Source organism: Salvelinus alpinus, chromosome 3 (genome assembly GCF_045679555.1).
Source record: "Salvelinus alpinus chromosome 3, SLU_Salpinus.1, whole genome shotgun sequence".
Classification (NCBI taxonomy): domain Eukaryota; kingdom Metazoa; phylum Chordata; class Actinopteri; order Salmoniformes; family Salmonidae; genus Salvelinus; species Salvelinus alpinus.
In genome coordinates this window covers 71,976,357-71,995,045 of record NC_092088.1, presented here as the reverse complement: position 1 = coordinate 71,995,045, position 18,689 = coordinate 71,976,357, and the positions used below count along the sequence as shown (strand labels likewise).

Genomic DNA, 18,689 nt, shown 5'->3' with positions numbered 1-18,689 from the left:
TTAGCTTTCTTGGGAACAGGAACAATGGTGGCCCTCTTGAAGCATGTGGGAACAGCAGACTGGGATAAGGATTGATTGAATATGTCCGTAAACACACCAGCCAGCTGGTCTGCGCATGCTCTGAGGACGCGGCTGGGAATGCCGTCTGGGCCTGCAGCCTTGCGAGGGTTAACACGTTTAAATGTTTTACTCACCTCGGCTGCAGTGAAGGAGAGCCCGCAGGTTTTGGTAGCGGGCCGTGTCAGTGGCACTGTATTGTCCTCAAAGCGAGCAAAAAAGTTATTTAGCCTGTCTGGGAGCAAGACATCATGGTCCGCGACGGGGCTGGTTTTCTATTTGTAATCCGTGATTGACTGTAGACCCTGCCACATACCTCTTGTGTCTGAGCTGTTGAATTGCGACTCTATTTTGTCTCTGTACTGGGACTTAGCTTGTTTGATTGCCTTGCGGAGAGAATAGCTACACTGTTTGTATTCGGTCATGTTTCCGGTCACCTTGCCCTGGTTAAAAGCAGTGGTTCGCGCTTTCAGTTTCACGCGAATGCTGCCGTCAATCCACGGTTTCTGGTTTGGGAATGTTTTAATCGTTGCTGTGGGTACGACATCGTCAATGCACTTTCTAATGAACTCGCTCACCGAATCAGCATATTCGTCAATGTTGTTGTTGGACGCAATGCGGAACATATTCCAATCCGCGTGATCGAAGCAGTCTTGAAGCGTGGAATCAGATTGGTCGGACCAGCGTTGAACAGACCTGAGCGAGGGAGCTTGTTGTTTTAGTTTCTGTTTGTAGGCTGGAAGCAACAAAATGGAGTCGTGGTCAGCTTTTCCGAAAGGAGGGCGGGGGAGGGCCTTATATGCGTCGCGGAAGTTAGTATAACAATGATCCAAGGTTTTACCAGCCCTGGTAGCACAATCGATATGCTGATAGAATTTAGGGAGTTTTGTTTTCAGATTAGCCTTGTTAAAATCCCCAGCTACGATGAATGCAGCCTCAGGGTGTGTGGTTTCCAGTTTACAAAGAGTCAGATAAAGTTCGTTCAGGGCCATCGATGTGTCTGCTTGGGGGGGAATATATACGGCTGTGATTATAATCGAAGAGAATTCCCTTGGTAGATAATGCGGTCGACATTTGATTGTGAGGAGTTCTAGATCAGGTGAACAGAATGACTTGAGTTCCTGTATGTTGTTATGATCACACCACGTCTCGTTAATCATAAGGCATACACCCCCGCCCCTCTTCTTACCAGAAATATGTATGTTTCTGTCGGCGCGATGCGTGAAGAAACCAGCTGGCTGCACCGACTCCGTTAGCGTCTCTTGAGTTAGCCATGTTTCCGTGAAGCAGAGAACGTTACAATCTCTGATGTCTCTCTGGAATGTTACCCGTGCTCGGATTTCATCAACCTTATTGTCAAGAGACTGGACATTGGCGAGTAGTATGCTAGGGAGTGGAGCGCGATGTGCCCGTCTCCGAAGCCTGACCAGGAGACCGCACGTTTTCCCCTTTTACGGCATCGCATAGGGTCGCCGGCTGGGATCAGATCCATTGTATTGGGTGGAAGGCAAAACACTGGATCCGTTTCGGGAAAGTCATATTCCTGGTTGGAACGATGGTGAGTTGACGTTGCTCTTATATTCAGTAGTTCCTCCCGACTGTATGTAATGAAACCTAAGATTACCTGGGGTACCAATGTAAGGAATAACACATAAAAAAACAAAATACTGCATATTTTCCAAGGAACGCGAGGCGGCCATCTCGGTCGGCGCCGAATACAATATTATATTGTATTGCAGGGATGTCTCCGAATCCCTGCGTCAGGGATACATTCGGTCCACCACTTCACCCGCCTCCTCGAGTTTCTTTTTTGTGAAGAAGAAGGAGGGAGGTCTGCACCCGTGTATTGACTATCGAGGTCTAAATCAGATCACTGTGAGGTACAGTTACCCGCTGCCTCTCATAGCCACAGCGATTGAGTATATGCACGGGGCACGCTTCTTCACCAAACTAGATCTCAGGAGCACTTACAACCTGGTGCGTATCCGGGAGGGAGACGAGTGGAAGACGGCTTTCAGTACTACCTCAGGCCATAATGAGTACCTCGTCGTGCCGTACGGGTTGATGAATGCTCCATCAGTCTTCCAAGCCTTTGTAGACAAGATTTTCAGGGACCTGCACGGGCAGGGTGTAGTGGTGTATATTGATGACATTCTGATATACTCCGGTGCACGCTCCAAGCATGTGTCCCTGGTGCGCAAGTTGCTTGGTCGTCTGTTGGAGCATGACCTGTACGTCAAGGCTGAGAAATGCCTGTTCTTCCAACAGTCCATCTCCTTCCTAGGGTACCGCATTTCCACCTCAGGGGTGGAGATGGAGAGTGACCGCATTTCAGCCGTGCGTAATTGGCCGATTCCCACCACGGTAAAGGAGGTGCAGTGGTTACTAGGGTTTGCCAATTACTACCTGAGGTTTATCCGGGGTTTTGGTCAGGTAGCGGCTCCCATTACCTCACTGCTGAAGGGAGGACCGGTAAGTTTGCGGTGGTCGGCTGAGGCAGACAGAGCTTTTGGTCACCTAAGAGCTCTGTTTACCTCGGCTCCCGTGCTGGCCCATGCGGATCCCTCTTTGGCGTTCATAGTGGAGGTGGACTCGTCCGAGGCTGGGATAGGAGCCGTGCTCTCTCAGCACTCGGGCACGCCACCGAAGCTCCGCCCCTGTGCCTTCTTCTCGAGGAAGCTCAACCCGGCGGAGCAAAACTATGATGTGGGGACCGGGAGCTGTTGGCTGTGGTCAAGGCTTTGAAGGCGTGGAGACATTGGCTTGAGGGGGCTAAATATCCTTTTCTCATCTGGACTGACCACCACAACCTGGAGTACATCCGGGCCCCACACGTCACCCTCCTCTGGTCATCCTGGGATTGGTCAGACGGTGCACTGTTTGAGTGGGAAGTACTGGTGGCCTACCTTGGCCAAGGATGTGAGGGTTTATGTCTCCTCCTGCTCGGTGTGCGCCCAGTGTAAGGCTCCTAGGCACCTGCCCAGAGGGAAGCTACACCCCTTACCCGTTCCCCAACGGCCTTGGTTGCACCTGTCGGGGGGTTTTCTTACCGATCTCCCCCCTCACAGGGAAACACCACGATCCTGGTCATTGTGGATCGGTTTCCTAAGTCCTGCCGTCTCCTCCCTCTGCCCGGTCTCCCGACGGCCCTACAGACTGCGGAGGCCTTGTTTACGCACGTCTTCCGGCACTACGGGGTACCTGAGGATATAGTGTCTGATCGAGGTCCCCAGTTCACTTCGAGGGTCTGGAAGGCGTTCATGGAACGTCTGGGGGTCTCGATCAGCCTTACCTCTGGGTTTCATCCCGAGAGTAATGGGCAGGTGGAGAGAGTGAACCAGGATGTGGGCAGGTTTCTGCAGTCTTATTGCCAGGACTGGCCGGGGGAGTGGGCGCATTCGTGCCCTGGGCTGAGATGGCCCAGAACTCGCTCCGCCACTCCTCCACTAACCTCTCCCCCTTCCAGTGAGTACTGGGGTACCAGCCGGTTCTGGCGCCTTGGCATCAGAGTCAGACCGAGGCTCCTGTGGTAGACGACTGGTTCAGGCGCGCGGAGGAGACATGGTATGCCGCCCATGTTCACCTCCAGCGGGCCGTGCTGCGCCAGAAAACCAGCGCAGACCGTCACCGCAGTGAGGCCCCGGTGTTCGCACCGGTCTGGCTCTAGACCCGAAACATGCCCCTCCACCTGCCCTGCCGGAAGCTGGGTCCGCGGTTTGTGGGGCCATTTAATGTCCTGAGGAGAGTGAATGAGGTTTGTTACAGGTTACAGCTTCCCTCCGATTACCGTATTAACCCCTCGTTCCATGTGTCTCTCCTCAGGCCGGTGGTGGCTGGCCCGCTCCAGGAGTCTGAGTTGCGGGAAGATCCTCCGCCCCCTCTGGACATCGAGGGGGCCCCGGCGTACTCCGTTTGCTCCATACTGGATTCGAGGCGTCGGGCGAGGGGCCTTCAGTACCTTCAGTACCTTCAGACCCGTCGATGTTAACGTGGGCCTGTTTGGCCCGCCTTTTCCTGTAGTACACAATCAGCTCCTTTTTATTGCTCACATTGAGGGAGAGGTTATTGTCCTGGCACCACACTGCCAGTTTTCTGACCTCCTTCCTATAGGCTGTCTCATTGTTGTCGGTGATCAGGCCTACCACTGTTGTGTCGTTAGCAAACTTGATGATGGTGTTGGAGTCGTGTTTGGCCACGCAGTCGTGGGTGAACAGGGAGTACAGGAGTGGACTAAGTACACACCCCTGAGGGGCCCCAGTGTTGAGGATCAGCGTGGCAGACGTGTTGTTGCCTACCCAGTGTGGCCCGTCGGGAAGTCCAGGATCCAGTTGAAAAGGGAGGTGTTTATGGTGTTGAATGCTGAGCTGTAGTCAATGAACAGCATTCTCACATAGGTGTTCCTTTTGTCCAGGTGGGAAAGGGCAGTGTGGAGTGTGATTGAGATTGCGTCTTCTGTGGATCTGTTGGGGCGGTATGCAAATTGGAGTGGGTCTAGGGTATACGGGATGATGCTGTTGATGTGAGCCATGACCAGCCTTTCAAAGCACTTCCTGGCTACTGACATGAGTGCTACAGGGCAGTAATCATTTAGGCAGCTTATCTTCGCTTCCTTGGGCACAGGGACTATGGTAGTCTGCTTGAAACATGTAGGTATTACAGTCTCGGTCAGGGAGAGGTTGAAAATGTCACATCTGCTCCCACTACGCCCTCTGGTGTCCATCCGGTTTCGTCATAACCTTCAGATCTCCCCCTGTATACTCTCTCTCTCTCTCTCTCTTGGTGTGATTATGTGGTTGGAGACAGGTGTGCTGGAGTCAGAGCAAATCCCTACCAGCTGCATATCGTCCCATAATCAAGACATCTACATAAACTCATTCCTGCCATCTCCACGCTGCCAGATCGTAATCTCTGATCAGTCAGTAATGATTCTAGCCTTTTGTCTTAGCTCAAGATCCTGGTTGCTCTACAGTGCTCGTTCCCTGTCTTACATCATTTTTGTTCTCTCCTTGCAGTACTGCTCTGTCTCCGGCTCCTGTCTCCTGTTCTACAGCTCACCACCAACCACCTTGCTCTGGATATTACTCACCACCATCACCTTGGATTCCCCTCAGGACCAGTTCCCCTGTTCCACGCTGTCAACTCCAACCTCACTCTACACTCCTGGTTATTGCAACTCATCTGAGCTGCCCCAGTTCTGCACTCCCCATTTTCTGTGTTCAATAAACATTTTGTGCATTCATCCCGGTTTCCTCTGCTGAGTCAGCTCTTGGGTTCTCCCCATTCGCTCATCGTAACAGAAAATGTCTGTGAAGACACTTGCCAGTTGGTTCGCGCATGCTTTCAGTACACGTCCTGGTAATCTGTCTGGCCCCGCGGCTTTGTGAATGTTGACCTGTTTAAAGGTCTTGCTCACGTTGATTACCGAGACCATTATCACACAGTCGACCAGAACAGCTGGTGTTCTCGTGCATGCTTCAGTGTTGCTTGCCTGGAAACGAGTTTAAAAGGCATTTTGCTCGTCTGGTATGCTCGCGGCTGGGTTTCCCTTTGTAGTCCGTAATAGTTTTCAAGCCCTGCCACATCCGACGAGTGTCAGAGCCGGTGTAGTTGGATTCAATCTTAATCCTGTATTGACGCTTTGCTTGTTTGATGGTTCGTCTGAGGGCATAGCGGCATTTCTTATAAGCGCCTGGATTAGTGTCCCGCTCCTTGAAAGTGGCAGCTCTAGCCTTTAGCTCGATGCGGATGTTGCCTGTAATCCATGGCTTCTGGTTGGGATATGTATTTACGGTCACTGTGTGGACGACGTCGTCAATGCACTTATTGATGAAGCCAATGACTGAGGTGGTATACTCCTCAATGCCATTGGATGAATCCCGGAATATATTCCAGTATGTGCTAGCAAAACAGTCCTGTAGCATCTGCCTCATCTGACCACTTCTGTATTGAGCGAGTCACTGGTACTTCCTGCTTTAGTTTTTGCTTGTAAGCAGGAATCGGGAGGATAGAATTATGGTCAGAGGGTGGGGGAGAGCTTTGTATGCATCTATGTGTGTAGATTAAAGGTGGTCCAGAGTTAATTTTTTTCTCCTCTGGTTGCACATGTGACATGCTTGTTTAAAATGTGTTAAAACTGATTTAAGTTTGCCTGCATTAAAGTCCACTAGGAGCGCCACTTCTGGATAAGCATTTTCTTGTTTGCTTATGGAGTTGGTTGAGTGCGGTCTTAGTGCCAGCATCAGTCTGTGGTGGTAAATAGACGGCTTAGAATAATATAGATGAGAACTCTCTTGGTAGATAGTGTAGTCTACAGTTTATCATAAGGTGCTCTACCTCAGGCGAGCAATACCTCGAGACTTTAATATTAGACATCGCGCACCAGCTGTTATTGACAAATAGACATACACCCCCACCACTCGTCTTAACAGACATAGCTTCTCTGTTCTGCTGGTGCATGGAAAATCCCTCCAGCTCTATATTATCAGTGTTGTTGTTCAGCCACAACTCGGTGAAACATAAGATATTACAGTTTTTAATGTCCCGTTGGGAGGATAATCGTAATCATAGGTCATTTTTTCCCCAATGATTGCATGTTAGCTAGTAGAACTGATGGCACTGGTAGTTTACTCGCTCGTCTACGGATTCTCCGAAGGCAGCCCGACCTGCGCCCCATTTTCATGAGGGTGATTTGGGCCTGTTCGTTGGACTTGTTAAAGGAAAAAGCTTCTTCCAGTTCGAGGTGAGCAATCGCTGTTCTGATGTCCAGAAGTTATTTCTGGTCATAAGAGACATAAGCAGCAACACTATGTTCAAAATAAGTTAAAGAAATAAGTTACAAACAACGCATAAAAACTAACAAAATAGCACAGTTGGTTATGAGCATGTAAAACGTCAGCCATCCTCTTCGGCCCCATCTTATTTAATGTCAGTACAGTTGCATCAAAGCTGGGACCGAGAGACAGCTTCTATCTAAAGGCCATCAGACTGTTAAATAGTCACCACCAGCCGGCCTCCGCCCAATACCCTGCCCTGAACTTAGTCACTGTCACTAGCCGGCTACCACCCGGTTACATTTACATTTACATTTACATTTAAGTCATTTAGCAGACGCTCTTATCCAGAGCGACTTACAAATTGGTGCATTCACCTTATGATATCCAGTGCAACAACCACTTTACAATAGTGCATCTAACTCTTTTAAGGGGGGGGGGGGGGGTTAGAAGGATTACTTTATCCTATCCTAGGTATTCCTTAAAGAGGTGGGGTTTCAGGTGTCTCCGGAAGGTGGTGATTGACTCCGCTGACCTGGCGTCGTGAGGGAGTTTGTTCCACCATTGGGGTGCCAGAGCAGCGAACAGTTTTGACTGGGCTGAGCGGGAACTGTACTTCCTCAGAGGTAGGGAGGCGAGCAGGCCAGAGGTGGATGAACGCAGTGCCCTTGTTTGGGTGTAGGGCCTGATCAGAGCCTGAAGGTACGGAGGTGCCGTTCCCCTCACAGCTCCGTAGGCAAGCACCATGGTCTTGTACCGGATGCGAGCTTCAACTGGAAGCCAGTGGAGAGAGCGGAGGAGTGGGGTGACGTGAGAGAACTTGGGAAGGTTGAACACCAGACGGGCTGCGGCGTTCTGGATGAGTTGTAGGGGTTTAATAGCACAGGCAGGGAGCCCAGCCAACAGCGAGTTGCAGTAATCCAGACGGGAGATGACAAGTGCCTGGATTAGGACCTGCGCCGCTTCCTGTGTGAGGCAGGGTCGTACTCTGCGAATGTTGTAGAGCATGAACCTACAGGAACGGGTCACCGCCTTGATGTGAGTTGAGAACGACAGGGTGTTGTCCAGGATCACGCCAAGGTTCTTAGCACTCTGGGAGGAGGACACAATGGAGTTGTCAACCGTGATGGCGAGATCATGGAACGGGCAGTCCTTCCCCGGGAGGAAGAGCAGCTCCGTCTTGCCGAGGTTCAGCTTGAGGTGGTGATCCGTCATCCACACTGATATGTCTGCCAGACATGCAGAGATGCGATTCGCCACCTGGTTATCAGAGGGGGGAAAGGAGAAGATTAATTGTGTGTCGTCTGCATAGCAATGATAGGAGAGACCATGTGAGGATATGACAGAGCCAAGTGACTTGGTGTATAGCGAGAATAGGAGAGGGCCTAGAACAGAGCCCTGGGGGACACCAGTGGTGAGAGCACGTGGTGCGGAGACAGATTCTCGCCACGCCACCTGGTAGGAGCGACCTGTCAGGTAGGACGCAATCCAAGCGTGGGCCGCGCCGGAGATGCCCAGCTCGGAGAGGGTGGAGAGGAGGATCTGATGGTTCACAGTATCAAAGGCAGCCGATAGGTCTAGAAGGATGAGAGCAGAGGAGAGAGAGTTAGCTTTAGCAGTGCGGAGCACCTCCGTGACACAGAGAAGAGCAGTCTCAGTTGAATGACTAGTCTTGAAACCTGACTGATTTGGATCAAGAAGGTCATTCTGAGAGAGATAGCAGGAGAGCTGGCCAAGGACGGCACGTTCAAGAGTTTTGGAGAGAAAAGAAAGAAGGGATACTGGTCTGTAGTTGTTGACATCGGAGGGATCGAGTGTAGGTTTTTTCAGAAGGGGTGCAACTCTCGCTCTCTTGAAGGCGGAAGGGACGTAGCCAGCGGTCAAGGATGAGTTGATGAGCGAGGTGAGGTAAGGGAGAAGGTCTCCGGAAATGGTCTGGAGAAGAGAGGAGGGGATAGGGTCAAGCGGGCAGGTTGTTGGGCGGCCGGCCGTCACAAGACGCGAGATTTCATCTGGAGAGAGAGGGGAGAAAGAGGTCAAAGCACAGGGTAGGGCAGTGTGAGCAGAACCAACGGTGTCGTTTGACTTAGCAAACGAGGATCGGATGTCGTCGACCTTCTTTTCAAAATGGTTGACGAAGTCATCCGCAGAGAGGGAGGAGGGGGGAGGAGGGGGAGGAGGATTCAGGAGGGAGGAGAAGGTGGCAAAGAGCTTCCTATGGTTAGAGGCAGATGCTTGGAATTTAGAGTGGTAGAAAGTGGCTTTAGCAGCAGAGACAGAAGAGGAGAATGTAGAGAGGAGGGAGTGAAAGGATGCCAGGTCCGCAGGGAGGCGAGTTTTCCTCCATTTCCGCTCGGCTGCCCGGAGCCCTGTTCTGTGAGCTCGCAATGAGTCGTCGAGCCACGGAGCAGGAGGGGAGGACCGAGCAGGCCTGGAGGATAGGGGACATAGAGAGTCAAAGGATGCAGAAAGGGAGGAGAGGAGGGTTGAGGAGGCAGAATCAGGAGATAGGTTGGAGAAGGTTTGAGCAGAGGGAAGAGATGATAGGATGGAAGAGGAGAGAGTAGCGGGGGAGAGAGAGCGAAGGTTGGGACGGCGCGATACCATCCGAGTAGGGGCAGTGTGGGAAGTGTTGGATGAGAGCGAGAGGGAAAAGGATACAAGGTAGTGGTCGGAGACTTGGAGGGGAGTTGCAATGAGATTAGTGGAAGAACAGCATCTAGTAAAGATGAGGTCAAGCGTATTGCCTGCCTTGTGAGTAGGGGGGGAAGGTGAGAGGGTGAGGTCAAAAGAGGAGAGGAGTGGAAAGAAGGAGGCAGAGAGGAATGAGTCAAAGGTAGACGTGAGGAGGTTAAAGTCACCCAGAACTGTGAGAGGTGAGCCATCCACAGGAAAGGAACTTATCAGGGCGTCAAGCTCATTGATGAACTCTCCAAGGGAACCTGGAGGGCGATAAATGATAAGGATGTTAAGCTTGAAAGGGCTGGTAACTGTGACAGCATGGAATTCAAAGGAGGCGATAGACAGATGGGTCAGGGGAGAAAGAGAGAATGTCCACTTGGGAGAGATGAGGATCCCAGTGCCACCACCCCGCTGACCAGAAGCTCTCAGCAGAGTCTGCTGCCAATGCACTGTACCAGTCAAAAGTTTGGACACACCTACTCATTCAAGTGTTTTTCTTTATTTTTACTATTTTCTACACATAGGTAGGTGGGCAGAGCCAAGCACGAGCTAGCGAGATCTTATTGGCCTGTTCTAGCATACATCTGCATATTTCCGTTAGGGAACGCTTACTCTTTGAAATTCGAGTGTACACTAACTCAGTTGGACTTTGCACTCCTTCTAAACATCACGATTTTTAAAAACCTTGGCAAAGGCTCAAGTCTACACAACTTAGTCCACTCTGTTCATAACAGATTCTAGTTTTCATCGATAAGAACATTTGCAGAATGCAGGCCAAAATCCATCTCGTTCCAACTTTCCCCACTGCCCCCCGTGGGCTTCCTCTCACTACCATATTTGGTAATGAGTGGAAACGCCATATTTATATATCCAGTGAAATATCTGTCTCATTGTTCTATCTGTGACAGTATGAGTCATAATACCTTGCAGTCAAACAGGGAAATGGTTCCAATAGTTTTTCCACAATTAATTTTTCCCCTATGAGATTTTAGAAACAATTAAAATAAGGTCTGTTTTTGTGTAGGCTTACCCTGGCGTGATGTTTTGATAAATGTGTAAATCTCTCTAGGACAAGGTGACTTCTATCAAAATATTTGCCTGTATTTACCCCCCCAAAATGAAATGCTAATTAGCTGCTAATGTGGCTAAAGAACAACCAATGCTATGGTCCTCTGGATGAATCTGCCGAATCAAGGCAAAGGTAGTATCTGGATTAACTAACGTTAAATTTAGTCATGAATAAATTGGCTACATTCCTTTAAATGGACAATTATGTGAATTGTCTTGTGCAAGTTTTAAATTGACACAATACCTGTTAGCAAAGATGTCAGCTAGAGATGACGTGCAGGAGCTTGCAGGGATTTGTAGTTTTGCATGACGTCTACTTTTATGTGAATTTCCATTTTCGAATCTGAGAGTAAATGGAGCCGAATATATTGATAAAAGTCACATTTTCCTAGAGATTTACACGGTTATCAAAACGTCACGCCAGGATAATGCTACACGAAACACAGCCCTTATTTTAAGTGTTTCTAAAATCCCCTACGGGAAAAAGGAATGGTGAAAAAATGATTGGAACCATTTCCCTGTTTGACTGCTAGGTTTTATGGGTATTATGACACCTCCACTATGGGGCTCTATACCCTTCTAACACCAGCTTCTCAGCCACTATCTCTTAAATATTACTCCACTGTTGGAATTAGGAACACAAGCATTTCGCGACACCCGCAATAACATCTACTAAATATGTTTATGCGAACAAGATTTGATTTTCTACAACTCCTCCAACCTGTGTGTATTGTTGTCATGATGAGGTTACTGTAGGCTATATAACAAGCACAGAAGCCAATTCACAAATCTAGTCTAGGCAGGGCTCTCCAACACTGTTCCTGGAGATCTATCATCCTGCAGGTTTTCACTGCATCCCTAATCTAGCACACCGGATTAGAATAAACTGGTTGTTGATAAAATTAATCAGGTTAGTTGCAACTGGGGTTGGAGCGAAAACCTACAGAAAGGTAGGTCACCAGGAACAGGGTTGCATTAGCATGCACTGTCATAATGTTATTCCCTCAAACTCAACTCGGGACCTCGATGCCAGTTCCACTGCCTTGTACATTATTTCATTGTTCCCTCTAATCAGGGACTGATTTAGACCTGAGACACAGGTGATTGCAATTAATTATCAGGTTAAAACCAGCAGGCTCCATACCTTGTAGGGCAGGGTTCCCCAACTGGAGGCCCATGGGTGACTTTATTATTTTTGGGACAGAAAAGACTGTAAAAACACCAGCATCTCCAAGTGATCCAAGTAATTTTAATTGAGTAAATCTGTTCCAAATTATTCCCACGCATAATACAGAGATATATGTGATGTTATACAAATGTAAGCAAAGTTTGAATTGATTAATTTTTAGCCAAATATATCTGTTTAGGCTTCTTGCAGTCAATTTGCAGTCTACAAATGATTTGTAATTATGTCTCGGCCTCCTGACCATCCGCTCAAGAAAAAGTCGGCCCGCGGCTGAATCTAGTTGATGATCGCTGTCATAGGGTAAGAGTTGAATACCCCTGTAATAGAATGTATAAACAGCCAATAATCCCTAAAGCTATTCAATAATGGCCGATAAATCCTAGTCGTAGGCTTATTTAGTTTATCACTTTTTTATATATATGGGTCAAAGACGAGATGTGTCAAAAGGCCATTCATTTAACATAATTTTTATTTAACTAGGCAAGTCAGTTAAGAACAAATTCTTATTTTCAGTGATGGCCTAGGAACAACTGCCTTGTTCAGGGGCAGAACAACAGATTTGTACCTTGTCAGGAATACCATGCTATTGTTTGAGGGGAGTGCACAGTTTTGAACATGAAAAGTTATTAATAAACAAGTTAGGCACATTTGGGCAGTCTTGATACCATTTTTAACAGAAATAGAATGGTTCATTGGATCAGTCTAAAACTTTGCAGATACACTGCTGCCATCTAGTGGCCAAAGTCTAAATTGTAGCTGGGCTGGAATAATACATTATGGCCTTTCTCTTGCATTTCAAAGATGATGGTACAAAAAAGAAGGGTTGGTTTTTTCTTCGTATTATCTTTTACCAGATCTATTGTGTTATATTCTCCTAAACTCAGCAAAAAAAGAAACATCCCTATTTCAGGACCGTGTCTTTCAAAGATAATTCGTAAAAATCCAAATAATTTCACAGCTCTTCATTGTAAAGGGTTTAAACACTGTTTCCCATGCTTGTTCAATGAACCATAAACAATTAATGAACATGCACCTGTGGAACGGTCGTTAAGACACTAACAGCTTACAGATGGTATGAAATTAGGTCACAGTTATGAAAACTTAGGACACTAAAGAGGCCTTTCTACTGACTCTGAAAAACACCAAAAGAAAGATGCCCAGGGTCCCTGCTCATCTGTGTGAATTTGCTTTAGGCATGCTGCAAGGAGGCATGAGGACTGCAGATGTGGCCAGGGCAATAAATTGCAACATCCGTACCGCGAGACGCCTAAGACAGCACTACAGGGAGACAGGACGGACAGCTGATTGTCCTCGCAGTGGCAGACCATGTGTAACAACACCTGCACAGGATCGGTACATCCGAACATCACACCTGCGGGACAGGAACAGGATGGCAACAACAACTGCCCGAGTTACATCCGGAATGCACAATCCCTCCATCAGTGCTCAGATTGTTCGCAATAGGGTGAGAGAGGCTGGACTGAGGATTTGTAGGCCTGTTGTAAGGCAGGTCCTAACCAGACATCACCGACTACAACGTTGCCTATGGGCACAAACCCACCATCGCTGGACCAGACAGGACTGGCAAAAAGTGCTCTTCACTGACGAGTCACAGTTTTGTCTCTGGTCGGATTCGCATTTATCGTCGAAGGAATGAGTGTTACACCGAGGCCTGTACTTTGGCGTGGGATTGAGTTGGAGGTGAAGGGTCCGTCATGGTCTGGGGCGGTGTGTCACAGCATCATCGGACTGAGCTTGTTGTCATTGCAGGCAATCTCAACGCTATGCGTTACAAGGAAGGCATCCTCCTCCCTCATGTGATACCCTTCCTGCAGGCTCATCCTGACATGACCCTCCAGCATGACAATGCCACCAGCCATACTGCTCGTTCTGTGCATGATTTCCTGCAAGACAGGAGTGTCAGTGTTCTGCCATGGCCAGTGAAGAGCCCGGATCTCAATCCCATTGAGCACGTCTGGGACCTGTTGGATCGGAGGGTGAGGGCTAGGGCCATTCCCCCCAGAAATGTCCTGGAACTTGCAGGTGCCTTGGTGGAAGAGTGGGGTAACATCTCACAGCAAGAATTGGCACATCTGGTGCAGTCCATGAGGAGGAGATGCACTGCAGTACTTAATGCAGTTGGTGACCATACCAGATACTGACTGTTACTTTTGATTTTGACTCCTCCCTTTGTTCAGGGACACATTATTCAATTTATTTTAGTCACATGTCTGTGGAACTTGTTCAGTTTATGTCTCAGTTGTTGAATCTTGTTATGTTCATACAAATATTTACACATGTAAGTTTGCTGAAAATAAACGCAGTCGACAGTGATAGGACGCTTCTTTTTTTGCTGAGTTTATTTGTATATCGCTTGCAAAATTCTTCATCTGTACAATATGAGTTTGAGGTTACATTCCTTTCACATTTCCACAAACTTCAAAGTGTTTCCTTTCAAATGGTACCAAGGATATGCAAATCAAATCAAATTTTGCTTCAGGGCCATATATGAAATTTTGATTTTTTTTTACAAATCCATTGGTGAGCAGGGTCTCGTGACATTTCATAATAGAATTTTTCAATTATGTATTTCGCTGTACAACCAGGCAAACAAGACTGGGTAAGCCAGTCGGCAGGTAAGTGTTGAGACAGTAACCGAAAGGTTACTAGATCAAATCCCCGAGCTGACAAGCTAAAAATGTGTAATTCTGCCCCAGAACAAGGCAGTTAACCCACTGTTCCTAAGCCGTAATTGTAAATAAGACTTTGTTCTTAACTGACTTGCCTGGTTTTATTTTTTAAATATTTTTTTTAAAGAGCCGTTCTGAAAAACAAACGCACTTTAATGCGTGTAAACTTTTGGGTCCTCCTCTTTAGGTTTTGGGTTGAAGTGATTGGTGGAATCAAGATCAAGCCCCACTCTCAGCAAGCAGCCAGTGACGTCACCGTGTTTATATAACATTATAAGAGTCGTCTGAGGCAAGGATTTGTTTGTTTGTTACGATTGGAGTCACGATTAAAAAATATATCAAAACGGGAAAATGATCATGGAATGGAAGATCGTCGTTCCTTTGCTCGCGGTGGCCTTTACCGTGGCGAGCGCCGGTTTGATCGGAGGCCCCGTGGCCGCAAATATGAACGACCAAGGAACGAGAGACGCCCTGCAGTTCGCGGTGGTCGAACACAACAAGAAAACAAACGACATGTTTGTCAGGGAGGTGGCCAAGGTTGTCAATGTACAGAAACAGGTCAGATCCTTTTCCATTTATTAGTTCACGACAAGATAATTTTGTTAGTTTGTGTAGTCTACCCAGTGAGCAAAATGACGTAGAAAATACGTATTTTCTCATTTATGTATGTTCAAAATGGGTCTTTTAAGGATGTCTTGTGTTATGGGTGTAAGATGGCACAGTGATGCCATCTGTTGGTAAATGTTCATTACTGCAACTCATGTATTTATACCGGGGTGCTTGAGATACCCGGGTGTGTTGTGATGTACAGAACAAAGCTGGTTACTCGCATGAATGTCTCTCTCGTCATTTAACATTTTATGGATGTATGCCATATTTATTATAATAATAAATTCCACCCAATCTGTCACATGGACTTATGTTAACTTTTTAAAATAGCTTTAAAGATGTCAGCGATGTTCAAAAGAATAAACCAACTACAATAACATTCATAGTAACGGTTATATAAATAACTGTTTATTGTTATGACTGATATATTTTTGTATATCTACCTTAGTTGAATGCACTGACTGTAAGTCGTTCTGGATAAGCTGAACGACCTACATTTTTTTTTTTAAACGAACAAGGCATGCTGCGTATTATTCTAATACAAGTCGCCAACAAACAAGTACCAATTTGGTCAGTCCGGCCCAGACCAAATCTGAAAGAATCATAGACGTCAAGGCTGTTTCACAAGTTTGAACAGTACTATTCAGAGTACAGTACAATATAGTTTAATTCAGTAGAGTACAATATGGTACATTCTACTGTACCTCATTTTCTCTACTGTACTGTGCTGCGCTCTTCTGTACTGTACTGTGCTGTGAAACATAGATGTCTATGATTGGGACAAACAAGGCCAGTCTAGGCAGGACCAAATCTTAACCAAACATAGACGCCCAAAAGACCTCTGGCGCCTGTCCATGCTTATTGTGTTTGCTCGTGTTTCATTCCTCAGGTGAAATGAGCCTAGTAATTGAACTAAGTCGCTAAGGATAAGAACATCTGCTATATGACTGAAAATGGGAATGGGTCTTATTGTCAGGAAGTTCATCAGATTAACACAAGAGTACCACCACATTGAAAGCTCAATGATTGTCTGTGTTTATATGGCAATTTCCCAACCCCTCTGGATCAGTGCACATTTGCCATTATGCAGAGGACTATTCATTTCTAAACCAGGCGAGCATCTGCGCTGATTTGAGAACACAGCATAGAATGCGGAAGGGGTGGATCATGGATTGGATTCTGTTTTTTCCTGTTCAATTATTTATCATCCGTGCATGATAGGGAGAAGAACCAATCTAGGATTAGGCCAAACGGCTGTTTATCACCTCTGTTAGTTAACCTCATAGCCTAAGATAGTCAGAGTGCCAATCTGTTTTTGCTTTACTGTACTGTGTTTTGCATTACAGTTCTGCCCGGATTTGGCAAAAGAGCAGAAACAGAATGCCACCCTGGCCTAATCTAACATGACGTGGACAATCAATAAAACTTTCAAAATTGCTTTGAAAGCAGATGTGATTTCTGTATATGTGAATGATATGATCCCAAAAAATGATGGCCATGATTAAAAAGATTGTTTATGTAACCCACCCTCTTGCCTACAGGTGGTATCTGGGATGAAGTACATCTTCACAGTGCAGATGGCCAGGACCCCATGCAGGAAGGGAGGTGTTGAGAAGGTCTGCCCCGTGCACAAGGACACACAGATGGCTGCGGTAAGGACCACTAGGGCCTAGACTAGCCTGTTCCCAGATCGGTTTGTCCTCAGCCTAAGTGCCAGTCGGTTATCAGAGCTTCCTATATGTCCGGCTTATGACTGGTCCATAGATTGTTTATAACATGTTGCAAACAGTCATAGCACATTGGTAACTAAGAATTTAGACAACTGTTGATAAACTACTTAAAATTGCTCAGTTCAGTTGTTATTGCTATACACTGAGTATACAAAAAATTATGACAGACAGACTGACCAGGTGAAAGCTATGTTCCCTAACTGATGTCACTTGTTAAATCCACTTCATTCAGTCCATGCCCTAACGAATTGAGGCTGTGTGTGCAGCCTTTGGCCATGTTCAAGACCATAAAAACGGATATATTGTGTGTAAATTGTGACTGATCTACAAATAATGAGTAGTTATTTATGACGCAAGTTGATTTGTAGATCAGGCAGTCGGCTGCAATGTCGAACAAGTCCATTGTCAAGTGTTCTGCTTGCTGAAAGGTTGTGTTACTATGCCAACTCATGTTGCTTTCTGTCTCCTCAGCCCTACAAGTGCACCTTTGAGGTGTGGAGCCGCCCCTGGCTGAGCGATATCCAGATGGTCAAGAACGAGTGCAATAGTTAAGACCCAATGAAGAGAACTTCAATCAATGTCTAGTCTACCCAATAACTAGTATTATCTAGTACTAGTGTTATTTGTTAGTCTTACCAATGCAGTTCAACCTCCTTGTCTAGGATGTATTCTTAGAATCCCACTAATAAAAGATTTTCAAACGTATTGTATCCCCACACTAATATAAGCACTTAATGCACACATTGCTGTCTTGAGAATGTAGTATTAAAATGATGCAACAGGGGGCCTCCCGGGTGGCGCAGTGGTCTAGGGCACTGCATCGCAGCGCTAGCTGTGCCACCAGAGTCTCTGGGTGCGTGCTAACCAAGGGGGCCAGGTGCACGGTGTTTCCTCCGACACATTGGTGCGGCTGGCTTCCGGGTTGGAGGCGCGCTGTGCGTACTCCCGTACGTCTCTCCCGAGCCCGTACGGGAGTTGTAGCGATGAGACAAGATAGTAATTACTAGCGATTGGATACCACGAAAATTGGGGAGAAAAGGGGGGGGGAAATGATGCAACAGTTAACTAAATAAAGAAATATTTTGGAACATTTACATGTGGTTATTTGCTTTATTTTGTTGCCATATGCCCAAACCTCTCCTTTACAAAGTAAGTTCTAGATGTGTTCTTTTCACATGACTGTGTCCAAAGTTGAGAAATACAACTGCCAGTCACACGCCCAATGAGTCACAGAGCCCACAGAAAACAGGACGTGACAGATAAATGTAATAAGACAGATGGGCTGGTCTTTTTTTAGCCCAGTGGGCCTGTCAAACCTTTTTGACAGGCCTCGGGGGGGGCCCCGAGGCCCCCCCCCGAGGCCAGTATGGGGGGCCTCGGGGGGGGGGGCAAAGGTTCACCTTCCAACAGGACAACACAGTATCTGAACCAGATCAAACATCTCTGGAGAGACCTGGAAATAGCTGTGCAGCAACGATCACCATATTCTGGCAGAGCTTGTGTGTATCTGCATAGAAAATGGTAGAAGCTCCCTAAATACAGGTGTGCCAAGCTTGTATCATCATACCCAAGAAGACTCGAGGCAGTAATCGCTGCCAAGGGTGCTTCAACAAAGTACTGAGTAAAGAGTCTGAATACTTATGTAAATATGATATTTCAGTTTTTTGCAAAAATGTCTAAACCTGTTTTTGCTTTGTCCAATATGGGGTATTGTGTAATGATTGAGAGGGGGGGGGGGTTTAATCAATTTTAGAATTAGGCTGTAACGTAACAAAATGTGGAAAAAGTCTGGGTCTGAATACATTCCAAATGCACTAAAGCACAGCTAAGGGCTGAACCCAGGCAATCCTCATTGCGTCGTGCGTAAGAATAGCTCTTAGCTGTGGTATACACCCAC

At 47.0% G+C, this 18,689-nt stretch overlaps 1 protein-coding gene across 1 annotated transcript; it reads left to right on the top strand.

Moving 5' to 3' along the window:
- The first annotated feature begins 14,614 nt into the window (after window positions 1–14,614).
- LOC139571259 (cystatin-like) lies at window positions 14,615–17,886 on the top strand. Its single transcript, XM_071393953.1, has 3 exons — window positions 14,615–15,011; window positions 16,604–16,714; window positions 17,264–17,886. The coding sequence occupies exons 1-3, from the start codon at window positions 14,805–14,807 to the stop codon at window positions 17,342–17,344; spliced, it is 399 nt and encodes a 132-aa protein (XP_071250054.1). The 5' UTR covers window positions 14,615–14,804; the 3' UTR covers window positions 17,345–17,886.
- Window positions 17,887–18,689: the final 803 nt, after the last annotated feature.

Bases quoted from the DNA above. Each gene is read 5' to 3' on its own strand.
- LOC139571259 (XM_071393953.1), top strand. From the start codon at position 14,805: ATGATCATGGAATGGAAGATCGTCGTTCCTTTGCTCGCGGTGGCCTTT. The intron at 15,012-16,603 runs GTCAGATCCTTT...TCTTGCCTACAG, and splicing joins TTGTCAATGTACAGAAACAG to GTGGTATCTGGGATGAAGTA. The intron at 16,715-17,263 runs GTAAGGACCACT...CTGTCTCCTCAG, and splicing joins AGGACACACAGATGGCTGCG to CCCTACAAGTGCACCTTTGA.